This window comes from Haemaphysalis longicornis, unplaced genomic scaffold (genome assembly GCF_048455015.1).
Source record: "Haemaphysalis longicornis isolate Haplotype H1 unplaced genomic scaffold, Haemaphysalis longicornis Haplotype H1 scaffold_12, whole genome shotgun sequence".
NCBI classification, from domain to species: domain Eukaryota; kingdom Metazoa; phylum Arthropoda; class Arachnida; order Ixodida; family Ixodidae; genus Haemaphysalis; species Haemaphysalis longicornis.
Window position 1 is genome coordinate 46,346,348 of NW_027526225.1, and position 16,702 is coordinate 46,363,049.

Genomic DNA, 16,702 nt, shown 5'->3' on the forward strand with positions numbered 1-16,702 from the left:
TTATACACAATTGAAAGTGCATATGTATAGGCGCTCAAGAGTTCAGATCTCTGTGGAAAACCCCTTGCGCTTACATAGTTTCCTCCAAACAAAACCTGCGACTACTAGCTAGTCATAAAGAAAGGAAACAGAATGCTAGGTAAATCGGAGATGTCATCTACTAGTCATAAAGAAAGGAAACAGAATGCTAGGTAAATCGGAGATGTCATCCGCCTAATTTCGTGTGACATTACCCCAAACCACCGTCAAAGTTCAGCATTTAACGGCCTACCATTCAAAGCACCAACGATTCAGGCCTCAGAAATTGCAGTACGGAGATGCACTGGACTGCAGTATACGCAGAAAAAAAAAAAAAAAAAAAAAAAAAAAACGGCGGCAAGCGTCAGCGCTTACCTTTGGAAGTTTTGTGAAGAAGCTTGTTATTTCCAGGGACGCGCCTTGTCGCTTCCTCGGTGTCGAAGCATGGCTTGTCCTGCTGTCTTCGCCCATAGCAACTGCTCAGGATGCAAGGGGGGAATGAGCTTCTCCTCCATTCTCTCGTTCGGCCCGTTGGTGAAGTAAACTCATTGCTATCTGCCGACACCATGACGATATTCCGACATCGCAAGACCACAATATGTTTAGTGTGTCTTGTATTCACATCCTATATACACAGGGTTTTATAATCTCTCTAATACAAAGAAACTGTTCACAGTTCAATGTTGACGCCGAAATTTCTCTCGGCCAAAAGTCTGGTTGATGTCCGTCGAGGTGTCCGACCCGTGTTCATTTTCACCAATGACCCGCTGCACACCCGTCTCTCTCATGTTGACCATTGGCCACCTTGACTCCGTGCCCTTCCCCGCTCAAGCCCTGTGTTCTCGAGGTCTGTTCATAGGAATGCAGCTCGGGGTCTGTAAACCTGATGTTGTGCATAGAAGCCATTACCACAATGGCTGCCAATCAACGATGCCGCTGTCACTGGCTTTAGTTGTCCGAAGGACTGCCGCCGGTGTCTCATGCCGCCATACAACTGCAATGCGCGCCTACACTTTGTCACCATGCCGTCGTCAGGCTTTGTAACGTTCTTGCGCTCCCTTTGTGAGCCATCCTTCTTGTCCAAACGGACGTTCCGACGGTAGAACAGGGCTTTTGTACTCCCACGGCAATTTTCCTTAAGCGGGCGTAACAGTCGTTAGAGGAGCCAGGCGATGAGTCAAGCATCCCCTCGCGCCACTCCGCTCATCGCTATGGCGACACCACGCATGCCATACGAGTGCAGTTTGCAGAGGAGTGTTTCATGTCGGAGGGAGTCAAAGGACTTAGATAAGTCTACGTAAATTCCTAATGTTAGATTGTGATCTGAAAAATTCTTAAGAATGATTTCTTTTTTTGTCATTCAATACATGTCATTCAATAGTTTTGACTAGCATTGCATTTAGGTACAGTGACAAACTTTCACTTTTTACTCAAATTCACATTAGATTGATTTGGCTCCTTTCGAAAAAACGTCTCAAATAGCTATCAAGCCCGGAATTTATATGGCGGCGCTTTATAATGTGTGCAATGAGAAGAGAGGTGGCGCAGGGGAGGGGGGTGCTATGGTGCAAAAAATTTTGGGGGGTGCAGCCAGGCCCCCCTGGGCCCCCCCTGGGTATATCCCTGCACCCCGATTTCGTAGCTTCGCTAAGCCATTAATAATGTGCTACGCTACACTAAGCTTTCAACAGATTTGCACAAATTAACTGACACAGTAGTATAACAACTAACCTGGTTGACATTTTCCTTGTTTCTTTCCCAGAATAGTTACACGGGGACTTTATCCAGTTCAAATACAAGTAGATCAGCTTTTCTTTTCATGCTTCCACTCCACACGCCTTCTTAAAGCTTAGAACTCAAACAAGACCTTTTTATAACCTCTGACAAAAGATTGATAAAAAAAGTCATCCTACCGTAAACACGATGCTCCTTGGAGCTGCTTGACAAATGCGAATATTCAAGGCCTGTCCCGTGAAAGACGTCCTCTTGCAGAGACAGCCAAAGTTGACCTGAAAATTGTGTAATGCGAATAAAATTACTGAGTGTCAAAATTATAAAAAGGAGGGGGGGGGGGGGGCACTTGGCTCAAATGTTTCTAACCACATTATATATAATGACAAGGTTGGTTCCTTTGCCTTGTTACAGATGTGTTTTGTAGCCACTTTAATATAAAGCACTACAGAAAAGATGTATGTGGGTGTGCGAATAATTTTTAGTGTTGAAGCAAATGCAAAGTGAATACAAGTTGTTCGAATAGCTGCTCATCAAAGCAAATATTTTTTAATCGTAGCAAATATTAAGTAATTTTCAATACGAAAACTGAAATATACAATTACTCAAGCACACTTCCCTGACGCAGAAAACTAAAAGGCTCATTTAAGAGGGTTTACGTAATTTTCCTGTGGAATAAAACACGCATGAAATAGCTATGCTGCTGCTGTTAGCTTTGTTGGGCACTGTATTTTATATGGGGCAGCTTTCATCTGACTTGGTGACCTCAACCTCAAGAGCATCAGTGTATTAGTGTAATTATAGGGCGCAACTACATATTCTGACAACTATTACTAGCACCATTCTCTCATGAAAAGGTGATGCAAATGGCGGTTTCATCAGCTCCACAAAACAAAAACAAAAAACTTGGTGTACGGGGCAAGGCAAAGCACAAGAAATTAGCATGATACATAAGCCCTCTTAGGCATGCCATCATGGTGTGCAAAAGTCTAAAATTTTACTTTCAAAACAAACCTGTGGCCCGCACACACAAAAATGTTAAATGTGGGTTCCGAGAATGAATGGCAGGCATTTCAGGCCTAACGTATCAAAAGAGTTCCGACCAAAGTTGACCTAAGTGCATCATAACAAGCCAGTCTGCAAAGTAGCTTTTTCAGGGCAGTGTCAATGCCTTGTAAAGAAAGCCTTATGGTCCTTTCTTGGAGTAGGAAGCCTGCGTTTTGGTAATAGAATGTGACAAGTTCGCTGTAAACAAGCTTCCCATTAGACGGAACGCTGCAGTCACGTTCCGTCGTGGGTGCTGCCTTGGCAGTGAGCGATGATCCTCGCCTACTTGACTTGGCTACCCACATGGCTTCTTTTCGCACCTGAAGCCAAAACCAACCAATTTTACATTTTCTTGTTTGTCTTGCATAAAGCTTCCGAATAATCCCTAACAAAGAAATCCTTTTGGAACTCAAATTTTACAATAATTCACCACATTTAAACAATCTTTTACACTAAAAATTATGCCTTTTTAAAGCCAAAGGCAACTTTTTAGTCTGTTCATGAGCCATGTCAAGGACAAGTGGAACGTGCCTCCCTGGTACATGATGGAATGCTTGCTAAAGCGCGACTTGCCTTGACAGTGGCTCCAGGTTTCCCTCTGGTATATATTAGTATGAAACTCTACGGGTTTCGTATGCTGGTACATGATGCCAGCACCACTCAACGTGTTCTAGGCCTCCGAGCCACTGGTTTTCTGATCAAATGACGTGCGACACTGACTTTCTTTTCTAACTTTGCCCATAACTTGATTATAAAGCTGGTACTATGGCTGTAGGCAGCTGGCTTTCTTATCTCGAGGGCGTTGATCGGAACACCTTTGTTGTGAAAAGAAAAGCATGACGACGCAGCTGGCTCAAGAGATGGATCTGAAGCGATGGCCAAAGGCAACTACCTACTTCTTTTTGCAGCTTAGCTGCACGCCACTGGTGTACTGTGGGAAAGACCCCGTCGCGAATGGCAGAAGTAGCTTATTTGCATTTTCGAACTCGGAGATACTTCAACAATGCTTCGATAATTTTCTAACAGTACTATTCCATTCAAATCCAAATTAAATATCGTGGAATCCTTTTGGACAGTTAAAATTTTCGAATATTCACCCACCTAAACTTTTACACGGAAAAGACATTCCAAACAACTATAGCTGGTGACACACATAACACAAGTCAAGCCCCTTCAGCAAGACGAATGCGGTAGGCATATTTGGGGCAAGAAATCAATGCATAACTGGTACCAGCAGTGTCCTCTTAATTGAAAGTATACATGGGATTGCGCTTTGTGGTAGCAAATGTCACCGAAGAGAGGCGAGACAAAAGCAAACACTACAAGAATGTTTCCTCGAGCTGTCCTGCAAACAACGGGAACGGAAAGGCCCAGCAGACGCCACATGAGCAGTGCAAATGTGGGGAAACTTAGTCTAATAGAGCAAGCTTATACCCCTGTCACACAGCAAATCTAATGTCATTCAAACTGAATGACATTAGCTGTAAATGACATTCGGCTCGGCCGTGCGGGTCTACACAGCGGAACAAATGTCATTTGATTGTGATAGCGGTGACGATTAGCGAGCTCGCAAAACCGCAAAATTACATTTCAAGCGCATCTAGAATGTTTTCACACGTAATATATTTTTTAAAAACGTAACAAAGGAATACTTTTTAAAAATAAAAACAAGAAAACCATTGACTTAGGTGAAATCAGTAGACATCACAAGCTGAGACGAGTCTGCAATAAATCCAGATTAGGCTAGCGCGCGCACTGGAGACGAGATTTTCTTTTTTATTAGTACTTGTTTGTCTTTCTTTATTTGAAAAAGAACACAAAGAAGAAAATGTAAGTATAAGTCCACACTGACAGTTTTTAGAAACAGTATTCCTTTGTTTATTACTGAATTTTCCTGTCATTCGCCTCAAATGTCATTCGGTATTCTTGTGTAGCGCCGAACTAACGACATTTAGAGCAAATGACATTTGCTGTAAGTGTCATTAGATCTGCCGTGTGACAGGGGTATTAGTTTGCACTCACCATGAAAGGGCTCGGTTGAGCAATTTGTAGCTGAACCGTTAGACAGTGCTGTCAAAGCCGACTCACCTGCTGGAGTCACGGCCACGCAGTTCCCCTCGGACATGCTGGTATTGACTGACAACAGGTGCAGCTTCCCTGCGGCGTCACAATGAGCGAGGAAAACAAACATGTAACAGCCGTGAAGCACCATTGGCTCATTTCTTGCAAATCCAGCAAAAGGGCTTCTTTTAGGTTGTAAAAACGCATCCCTCTGAACGCCACCAAGCCGCCGAATTGGACATCAGAGAGGGTTGTCACAGTACGCAACTTCCATATGCTGTCTGAATCAAAAAACCTGAGCAGCTTCCTAGCAACTCCCTTTGGTTCTGCTCTTCCTTCCACCTTATCTAAGGTCGTTCGCCTAAAATTCTTCACAGACCCACCACAGTGACTCGGTGACTAAGGCATTGTGCTGCTGAGCCCAAGGACGCCAGTTCAATCCCGGCCGAGGTGGCTGCTTTTCAAAAAGAGGTGAAAAGAAGCAAGAATGCCCTTGTTTCGAGATTGTGGTGCACGTTAAAGTTCCTCAGGTGGTTAGAAGTAATCTAGAAGAGCCCTCCACAGTGCACCTTATGGTCTGGGTAGAGTGTCGGTGCATTAAACTCCCAAATCGCAATATTTCTTTTTCCAAATGCTTTCTAAACTAGCCCTACAAAGCCTACACCAAATGCCATACCACATTGGCTGTGAAATGTGCCTCTGTTCCGACCTTTTACCTTTTCCCCAAGAAGGCCTATCTGGGCACAGCACGTCAATGCACATGAGGAATGACAGCTTTGATTGATTGATTGATTGTTGGGTTTAACGCACCGACGCAACGCAGGCGATGAGGCGCGCCATATTGGAGGGCTCCGGGTTAATTTTAACCACCTGGGGATCTTTAACGTGCGCCGAAATCTCGTACACACGGGTGTTTTTGCTTTTCGCCTCCATCAGAAAAGCGGCCGCCGTGGCCGGGAATCGAACCCGCGACCTCGTGCTCAGCAGCGCAACGCCTTAGCCACTGAGCCACCGCGGCGGGTGAGGAATGACAGCTACACCCTAAAACAATAACCATGCAGCTAGAAGAATGGAAAGTCCCTCACTGGTCTACACCAGTTATGCCGTTCTGTTGACCAGTCATTGAGCAGAGCTGATCGAACTGCTAGCTCATTGCGAGCAGTATTTTGGGGGTGTTACTGGTGAAAGAGTGCTTGCAAACGCAAAAGTGAGACTGCATCATGCTCCTCACACAACGATGCCGTACAACAACAAAAACACTTGAGACAACCACCTCGTTCCCCCGTCCTCTGCCCTTTCCGTAAAGCATCAACTTACCAGCATAAGCAGAAAAATGCTGTCGCATCAATCGTATTCTTCGATGCAGACCAGAGTTCATTTTCACCGCGACAACTTTTTCCACACACACGCAAAGATTGCTATCTGAAGGCACTCCTTTGCTTCCGGTCACTCTTTGGGGACCCTGCCCTGCCATCTGTCGTGCAGTGGGCAGCAGTGCTTCTGTGGGCCCCTCTGTAATCTAGGTACTAACATAAGCGAGCATTTTGCTCACTCAGAATGCAATACAGTGGAATGACGACAGCAGCTCCTTCACAACCCTTCATAACCTTCCAACATACCGCCTTTTCTTTTTTCTCACCCTCTCTTACTGGGCATTAACTTTCTCAGACCGTTTCCAGATTGTTCAACACGAGATGTGGCAACTTCTCCCAAAACCACAGGACCAGCACAAATCACTCTGTCTGAAATTTTTCTACACGCACTTTGCGCAGTGCTGCAAGTGACAATCGAAGTGCCCTTCACGTCCAAGACTGAAAACCCATTCATGGCATAGCAAGAGAAGACTTGCAGTAAGCTTTCCGAGTTGAGAAATAGTACAAAAGCGCCCCTCCCATCACCTGAGAATCTTGAAGTCTAGTTTTTGAAGTTCCCCTGTGAGTGAATTGGACATTTTTGCAGGCCCAGAATCGAAGGAAAGGTATAGCAGAACATTACGCCCATCCTGATATAACGGGCAGTACACAGTCACTGCAAGCACATGCAACAAGATTTCACCATTCTGTTTACGTGTAGTAGCAGCAGTCAGCTACCGAGTACTGTGTTGAGACTGAATCTCTGGCCTGTTTGATATAACACCCCAAAATGCCGCAATGAGTACCGTATTTGTTCGAATATAAGGCGGTCACGATTATAAGGCGAGGGGGGAGTTGAAGGACCGGAGAAAAGGAAAAAAAAGTATAATATAATATAACACTAATATAAGGCGAGAGATCCCGCCAGAAACTTTATTCAAATTCCTACCTTTGAAGTTTGCAAAATTCAGCTGCGATACCACATAATCACGAGCTGTCATCGTCTGAAGCATCACTGCTGTCCTTGTCACTGGTGCACTCCCAAACTTCGCTGTCGTCAGTGCCGTCCAGCGAGTTAGAAATGCAGCACTTCTTGAAAGAAGCTGCCACCATGGAGTCGGGTATAGCTGCCCAAGCGTCGGCTATCCAGCGAGCCACTACCAACGGAGATGCACGCTTCAAACGGCCCGACGGTGTTAAGGCCGTTTCGTCGGAGGCCATCCATTCGTTGTAGAGGCGTCTTACATGGTCCTTAAAAGGCTTGTTAATACACACGTCCAGTGGCTGCAGTTGGCTAGTCATGCCTCTGGGGATGACAACCAGATCGGTGGCTTCTTCCTGTAGCTTTTTCTTGACCCCCTCGGTCAGATGGCCCGGAAAAGCGTCAAGGACGAGCATTGATCGGCGAGCCAACAGTGCCCCGGGGTGCCGGCACCACACAGTTGTAATCCAGTCGATGACGAGCTCCTCAGTCATCCAGCCTTTTTCTTGGCAGCGGATGGGCACACCCTTTGGGAAATTTTCGTTTTTAGGCATCGTTTTCCTCTTCAGCACCACGTAAGGCGGCAGCTTGTGCCCGTTGGCGGTGCACGCTAACATTACGGTGATCCGCGCTTTTTCGCACCCTGCGGTACGTATGCGTACTTGGCGATCACCTTTCGTGTGTACCGTTTGCGCTGACGGCATGTCAAAAAATATCGGGGTCTCGTCCGCGTTTCCGATCTGGCCGAGGAGGAAGTTGCGCTCTCTTCGCAGTCCGATGATGTAGCACTGAAAAGACAGCAGCTTTTCTTCGTAGTCACGGGGAAGCTTTTGTGTAATAGAAGTCCGCCTTCTAAGTGAGAACCCGGCTCTCTTCATATACTTCTGAACCCAGCCTCGGCTGGCCTTGAACTGCGACCCGGAGATGCCACGATCTTTTGCGAACTCTCGGGCTTTCATCTGTAGCATTTCCGTTGTCACAGTCAAGTCACGGCTCCTGGTTTGTGTGACGAATTCAGTCAGACTAGCCTCCACTTCGGGAAACACACCTTTGCGCGGTCCTCGGAAAGCTTTCCTCGTCGCAGCGCAGGCAAAGAGGGCCCCCTTCTCTTTTCTCCAACGACGCACGTTGTTTTCTGGGACGCCGTACTTCCGACCTGCAGCGCAGTTGCCCAAAGCTTCGGCATCGGTAATCACATTTCTCTTGAATGCCACATCGTAATGACGACGACGACTTGCCATGATCACTAGTCACAACGGAAAGGTTCCCGTAGGTAATCCAGTCAAATGCCTCGCCGAACGAAGGTAGAGTACACTCTAACAAAGGTCACGGGAGGCTGCCGCTACACACACACCAGCGAGGGAACACACAAGACAAGCACATGCAAGCGGCGAAGCGCACGTGGTAAACTGGCTGCGGCATAGAGAAAGAAATATGGCTGCGGTTTTGAACTCGGTTTGTGGATTGAAACATACTGGATTTTTTCTGGCTGTTTTTGACTTTTTATGACTTCCCGCGACGCGCCGTTCCTGATCTCGGAGCCCGCCCTCGAATATAAGGCGGGGGTAGACTTTGAGGCCGCGGTTTTCGGAAAAAAACCTCGCCTTATATTCGAATAAATACGGTATTTGTGCTCTCAAAGCTAACAGGTGCATGTCTATGACGACCACCTGAAAATGCAGCATTGATGAAAGCACACACAAAACAAGTCTTCGGGAATCTGCTATGGCTGTACTCCGTATTGGTGCTTGGTTCACTTGGTTCATAGTGCTTGGTTCACTATATAGAGAAACCATGTTGATTTGTTCGGCACATCTTGGTGCAAGTGCATAGCAATTGTAACCATCTAACACGAACTCAGAGAGGCAATTCAGCCCTTTGTTTGCTCAGTTTTGGTTCCCAGCCATAAGCGGGCCGATATTCAGTACATCTGGCTGTGTGTAGCATTACTTTTTCCTCAGTCAAAAAACTTGTCGAAAAGCTCGCATGCACGAAAAAATGCAAAAACTTCCCTTGATAAACAAGAACTAACAGGAGCTTGAGTTAACAGTTATCAAGTTAACGGTGTTTGGCAGTTTTACCCCTCACCTCAGGACAGAATCATGTTCACTCTCATTATCAAGTCTTTCTGATACCTCCCCTCTTTTGGAATCCCTCAGAAGTCTGTACCTGGAAACGTCTTCCCAACTCGCTTTCCGTGACCTTTCCGAACTCTGAATATGCACGAACACTCATAGTAACAGCGCTAACAACACGAGACAAAGAGAAGAGGGCACAAGCACAGCTATTCTCTTTGTCTCGTGTTGTTAGCGCTGTTACTATGAATATGTACCAACTCGAACAGTCTTCCGTTTTAGCATGAACACTCGTTCTTCAGACCAAAGCCTTCTCAATAAGACTTCAAACCAGGCAGCATGTACAATAAGTGCTATTATATTGCAAACTGAGTTTATAAAAATGAGTGCAAGCTACTAAAATGAAGGCCAAGAAAGCAATCCTATGGGTCTTTTTGGCATAAAAAAATGGGGGCAGACATCATTTAAATAAAACTTCTGATTGATTGATTGTGGGGGTTTAATGCGCCGACACAACGCAGGCGATGAGGCGCGCCGTAGTGGAGGGCTCCGGATTAATTTTGACCACCTGGGGGTCTTTAACGTGCGCCGAAATCTTGTACACACGGGCGTTTTTGCTTTTCACCTCCATTAGAAAAGCGGCTTCTGCGGCCGGGAATCAAACCTGCGACGTTGTGCTCAGCAGCGCAATGCCTTAGCCACTGAGCCACCGCGGCACATTAAATAAAACTTCTAAAAACTTCAGAAGTTAAGCATAAAACTTTAAGATCTTTAAACCCTAAAAAAAACAATATACAGAAGCATCGTTCACAAAATGGTTGTGAACAAGGCTTTTGTAGTGAAGTTGATACGTCTCTTGTTGGCTTCAAAGTTTTAGTGTTCTTTGAAGTTTTAATACTATTTTAGTTTTATTTAGTTGGTGCCTATATTTTTCGCCGCAGTATTTCGACCCAACTGGACGAGCTTCTGTTGAACCCTCGATTTTGTTTCGGGCCTTTTTTTGCGGGGCAGAGCGCACAGGTCTCAACACCTCACAACCTCAACACATGCTAGTCTTCAAAGAGCACACGCACAATGTCTTCCAGGTCAGTTTACCCTGTCTCGCAAAGGTCTGCACAAAGTCCCAGGAAACCAGGTCCTTGACAGGCATGCTCTGTACGACGTGGTACTCCTGGGATGCCATCCAGGAGTTCACGTCCTCCGGAACCTTAGTCATCCCTGGAAGCACCAGCTGCACCTACAAGGTTGAAGGGGGACAAATTACAAACCAACAGACCTCAGGAACACCTCACAGCAACATTTAAATTGAAAAGCATTATGCATAAAACTGAGTTGTAGGAGCAGAAGCTTTATGTGGGCAAGGTGGTTCGACATGCTTGAAGCACTGGGGACAGGGTTCGTACGGGCTTCAAAAGCAAAAATTCAAGGGTTTTCAAAGACTTTCAAGGACCAGAAAACACATTTTCAAGGTCCCCATCCTATGTTTTATCTGGGGTTATTTATAACTTTTTCAACACAATGCAAAATTTTGATATTGCCTAATACCTAAGAACATTAATGCACATTTAGATAGGCGCTAGGAATTCTTGAATGCTCCCCCAGCTTTATTTTTTATTTCATAGTTTATATTTAGAGGTTTTTTCTTTTCTCTTGGTGTTTTGCTGAGGCTGTTTGATTTCAAAACTTAGTTAATGTTGCCTGCATCTCCCGCTTTGTCAGAAAGAGTATCAGCTGAAATTAACTCAGCAAGTGTTGCTGCAAAGCAGGATGAACTATGTACACGTCCACCATTTGCACGCAAAAGCAAACGCAGATGGAGCGTATGAGGCACAGCAAACATGCAATGAAAGGCCGTCCACAAACTAGATGGAACATGCAAGATAGAGAACAGAAGCCGGCTTTCACGGGATTGTATCGTGATATGAATTCTATTGAGCAGTGCTGCTCCCAATGTTGCCTCGTAATAATGAGAATCCACACCTCATAATTTCACGCACTACACTGAAACTTGATTGTTACAATGTTTCTTTACATTTTTAACACCGAAAATTCACGACAAACATTTTAAATTCTTGTGAATAGATTGGGCTATGGGTTCTCTCCAGAAATATGAAGGGTTTTCACGGACCCTTTAAAAATTCCAGGACTTTCCAGGCCTTGAAATTTACACTTCTAAATTCAAGGGTTTTCAAGGTTTTCAAGGACCTGTGCGAACCTTGACTGGGGGCCACATGTCCAAACATTGTCAGGGTGGAATTGGACTCCCATGTTAGAGAAAAGCCACGTTTATACGCAGGTCCAGCGAAAAGCAAGGTATTGCTGTATCAATAAGTCTTTCTGAGGGAGAGACAGAATTTCCGGAAGCGTGAGACCAAAATGTAATTGTGAGGTTCTGGGCTCAGGCCATACCGTTCTTTTTTTTTTTTTTTTTTTTTTTCAAAAATGAACATCTGTAAAAGTGCCGCTTTGCCTGCAGTACTTGCATTTATTTCGTGCTTTTTTTTTTTTGCACCTTTAACTGATTTCACTTTGAGTAGGAACTTTGCTCTCCCTTACAGACACCTCCTCCCTAGCTAGCTCTTTACTAGACAACCACAAGGTCCACCACATTCATTTACAGCCCAGTGATGGCGTGCTCTGCCATTGTAATGACCCAACAGCGCATAAAATCAAGCAGCACTTTCTGTCACACTAGCAAAGCCGACCAGTCAGTAAAGTCTGTCGAGCTTAACGATTTTATATGGTGGTGTGACGAAGAAGCAGACGGCACAGAAGACAGACAAAGGTGATCAGGTGAAGAAACAAGGCTAGCCAAAAGTAGACAGCACTATCCACTTCTGGACTACACCACCAGAGCAGCTGAACACTGGTTAGGAAATTAATAGGAAATTCGGCGTGCTTTTAAACACAATGCCCTCAATGCGCACACGTCCATACATAACATACAAGCTGTTTCCAATTCTAGCCTCACTCCCTGTGTACCTCCTTGCCCAAAACACACAGCAGACATAAAAAGGAAAGCTGCACATGTTCATGCCTGCACATGCATGGTGTGATTACACTTTGTACGCTGCCCCACGACAACAGCACTACCAAAAATCTGCGCCAACAAATCTAGTGGACTTGTGTCTCGCACATCTCAGCATGACATCACAAACGCCAAAAGTTAATGGCCCACTTTTTTGAGCTGTCGGGGCTATCCTTGCTCAAGCTTGTATACGTTACCACTCACCAATTCCAAAGCCAAGAAAATATTGCACTGTAAGTCAAATATTGCAACGTAACCAAAAATGCTTGGCGATTGAGTACGCAATCGAACACCTTAACAGAACAGATCTATGCCTTAATGACAAATGTAAGTCTTAATGCTACGTACAGAGTGGCAGTGTGCGTGGGCCATTACATTGTGCTTCAATGGCTGCCTGGTCATTTGGGAATAGAAGGAAATACAACATCTGATGCAGCTGCCAGCGCTGGCCACTCTCTGCGTAACACAACACAGCTTCCTTTCTCTCGCGAGGATGGTTGCGCTCTTATCTATAGAACTCGATGGAGTGAGCAAATGTTAAAGTGAAAGGACCCTCGCAGTGGATATCCACCTCTGTGAGGCATTGACCCTTTCTGTGAATTCCGTGTTCCACCTGACCTAACCAAAGCGTCTTAAGGTGCACTGCATCATTTGTGTCTAAACGTGGCTCACACCCGAAGATTCAAGTCTAAAATAGGGTGGGAGGATTCACCACTGTGCCCCACGTGCGCTGTGCGCGAAACTACCGAGACTTGTTGTGTATCTGCCCCTAATTAGCCTAATTAGCCACTGTGCGAGCAAGAGCAGCCAGCTGCCTGTCTTGTGTACGACGTGGAGCAAGGCTTCAGTTGCATCACTTTCTTGAACCCTGCGCCAACAACAATGACTCATCTTTAGGGACAAAAATTCTGCAGCATTTTTTGTGGGATTGTGGACTAGACAAAACTCGATTTTGATTGATTTGATTGCAGGATTTAATGCGCCGACGCAACGCAGGCGACAAGGCGCGCTGTAATGGAGGGCTCCGGATTAATTTGGACCACCTGGGGACGTTTAACGTGCACCGTAATCTCATACAAACGGGCATTTTTTGCTTTTCACCTCCATCAGAAAAGCGGCCGGGAACCGAACCCACTAGACAAAACTTTGTAATTCTTACATTGTGCACATGGCTACATCTGTACGTGTTTGCATCGTTATGTACGCTTTTTCTGCTTTTTGTTGTTAGACGCACTGCGCTTCCTAAGCACCATTCGCTCAACTTTTTTGCTTAACTTTATGTAGAGTTTTTTTCCTTGCATTTATTTGCGGGCCATTTTTTTTTAATTCTTCTTGTCTTCTCTCTAATTGTTGCCTTCCCTATCTCTCACATTCACTTCACTGCATTGTAATCATCCCCATTTGGCGTAGCAAGCACTGCCGCTAGCAGAGCTGACCCTGACCCTCCAGCCCACATTAAAAAGTTCTCTCTCTCTCTTAATACGTCTTGTGTAGGCACCGCTGATACGTGCACATTGTCATAGCTAGACATTTCTACCTTGAAATGTGCACGGCTAGATGGAGCGAAAGCTGGTGAATTAGTTTAGGCTTAAAGAGGTGCGAAAATGCACTAACGATTTGATTGATTGATTGATTTTAGGGTTTAACGTGCCGACGCAATGCATTGATTGATTGATTATAGGGTTTAACGCGCCGACGCAACGCAGGCGATGAGGCGCGCCGTAGTGGAGGGCTACGGATTAATCTGGACCACCAGGGGATTTTTGACGTGCGCCAAAATCCCGAACACACAGGCGTTTTTACTTTTCGCCTCCATCAGAAAAGCGGCCGCCGCAGCTGGGAAGCGAACCCGCGACCTCGTTCTCAGCAGCGCAATGCCTTAGCCACTGAGCTACCGCGGCGGGTGAAAATGCACGAACGAAAGACTGAAGTTAGTTTATACCCCAGCATTTTGTCCGCGTCTTTGTCCACCTTCTTAAACATAAACATAAACCAACTCACCCATCTTTTTGTTTTGATGCTGGTGAATTAGGTGGAGAAGTTTTTTCCAATTATGTTTTTTGGTGAACGGCACATACTGAATCACGCCACTTGCAAATCACAGGGTAAGAAATTTCCCCCTTTTTTTTCCCCCGTCGGTACATGACATATGCACAGACGGCACTTTCGACAAGTTATTTTGGAGAGGGTAAGGACAGACAAGTGTTTGGGAATCAAAAAGCGACTCAGTTAATCCTAAATAAATATTACGGCAGCACAGCTTCAAAATGACTCCGAAAGTTGAAGTGCGCCCCTTTTACCCACTGAACATGTATTTATATTCAGATTTTTCTTGACTTCTCCACTGGGTTCCGTGCTTGTTTTACTTGCACTTGCGCACTGCTCTTTCTATTCGCCCTACCATCGATGGCCCTACTAAATGAATACACTTTAACTCTTTCACTAATTCCCGAAGGATTGATGGGCCGTGCGTGCATTCAGGTAGGTTACAAACCGAGAAACACAGTAGTGCACCGCGCGGGCATGTCAATTCGCAGCAGCGCAAAATGAGGACGAATAAGAAGTGCGCAGTTCTGGCATACAATGTATCGCGAAGCGAATGGCACCTCCGACCCAGCGTTGGCTGGAGCGAAGGGCTTCACAGCAACCGGAGCCCGGGAAATGAAACGGTACGCACGGCGTGTATGAAGTTGCAGTTGCTAACGGCTTCTTTCCAGCGCTCGCTGGCATCTCCAAAGTGCGACACACAGACCTCGATGTCCCATCGAGGGTGCGGAAAATCTGGCCACATGTTTGAAATTTCGCACGACCGCACGTTGAGAACACGTGCGCAGAAGTTCAAAACCAACGCCTCCTAAAAAAACTTCAAAACACACACATTCCGCGCCAGCTGCGGATCGATTTGACTTGGCTCGGTGCGGCGAATAAACTTTCTCTATTTTTTTTTCTTTCTGTAGAGCTTGTCTTATTTTTCCTTTTATCTTTTACATGCTACTTTTTTGTCACTAAAAAAATAGGCATTATCTTGACTTTTGTTTTGGGCTTGCGTCCGTTTTTCTGCAGCATTTTTGCGGGAAATTTGAACACATGTAAAGTAACATTCGAAAACAAAATACCGCATCTCTGAAGCACTTTCAACGTACAGCTACTCAATGGCCATCAGCTTCTTCTCGTACTTAATTACATTCAGCTTTGCAAATCGCCGAGTAACCTCTTTAGCCATTTGTTAGTAAACTGAAAAACGGAACATAAACCGAAAGCAAACTTAGGTCGGCCCAACGAGCCATGATAGTATAGTGCTTAGAATATACAGTATATTCTAGTCACTATAATGACAGGAGTAACGGTCAGCGACAGGAAACTATCGCATCGTAGATCATGGAGAAAACTCGAGTATGAGATATCGTAGTTCAAATCAAGAAGTGGACTTGAGCTGACACCAGGCCTAGGTGGACCTAGAGGGTAACAGAATATACGGGATTGGAAGAAGGGGAAGGCCATTAACTCGACGGAGAGACGAATAAGAAAATTTGGAGGTCAAGAATTTGGAACATTCCCGCCCGATGACAATGACATCAGGACTATAATGAGGGCTGCCCAACGGACTGCGTAGTGCAGCACTGGTGTAGTCAACAACTCTGTGGTGAATAGCTATGAACATTGGGACCCAGGCTGGGCCCGCAGGCCTATTTGTATGGGCACACTGCCTTCTGCAGCCCTTGCAGGCTTGAGTCTCCCAGAATAGGTATGCTAATAAAGTATTATTAAGAATGGACTTGGGCAGTGCAGGGCAGGAGCGGGTGGAGGTCAATGGGAGAAGCCTTCGCCCTGCAGTGGACCTAAATAGGCTGTTGTTGTTGTTGTTGTTGTTGTTCATGATGATGAAGAAGGACAAGAAGATGGTGATGATGATGATGAAATGGTATTTTTCTCTGCACTGAGTCCACGCGGGAACTGAACCGAAAAAAAAAAACGCTAACCGGTACACGACGAAACGGTTCAACCATTGGGTTGCTAGTGTCACTGGGGGCATTCCTCTTTCGCGTACCATGCGCTTTGCAATCTGCCACGCAGATTGTGAAGTTGGTAGTGTTGATAGTTAACACTATCAACGCTCATTTCGTGGGCGCAACATGGGGAAATGGATGGGCGCCAATATTGGAGCAGAGTGCAGGGCTGGGCAAACAAAAGTTCCTTTTCTTGGCAGCCTGAAGGCGAGTGAAACATCAGCATTGGCGTGCGTGCGCTCTGACTGCGCAGGACAATCTGACCCAAAGGTTGCTGCACTGGCGCGAAGACCCACACCCTAAACGTGCCTCCTCGCTGCGTTCAATCATTTGCTTAAAAAAACGTTGCGCACCTGGGAAGTGCTAATACTTGACAACATGTGACCCGCTTGAAAAAGTGA

The 16,702-nt window shown here is 45.6% G+C and overlaps 1 protein-coding gene across 5 annotated transcripts in view; it reads right to left on the reverse strand.

The window, feature by feature from the left end:
• LOC144162598 (ribonuclease P protein subunit p40-like) overlaps window positions 1–15,173 on the reverse strand; it is a 31,874-nt gene extending 16,701 nt beyond the window's left edge. Inside the window, exons 1-5 of one of the 5 annotated variants that reach the window (XM_077693206.1) lie at window positions 14,972–15,173; window positions 10,362–10,503; window positions 4,885–4,953; window positions 1,932–2,027; window positions 394–494 (exon numbers count right to left, since the gene is read on the reverse strand). In XM_077693206.1, the coding sequence (XP_077549332.1) occupies window positions 394–494; window positions 1,932–2,027; window positions 4,885–4,953; window positions 10,362–10,503; window positions 14,972–15,085 (522 nt within the window). In that variant the 5' untranslated portion in view covers window positions 15,086–15,173. Of the gene's footprint in view, window positions 1–393; window positions 495–1,931; window positions 2,028–4,818; window positions 4,954–10,361; window positions 10,504–14,971 lie in introns of all 5 variants that reach the window. The other 4 variants (XM_077693205.1, XM_077693204.1, XM_077693203.1 and 1 more) reach the window with 4 other exon arrangements.
• Between the last annotated feature and the right edge of the window lie 1,529 nt (window positions 15,174–16,702).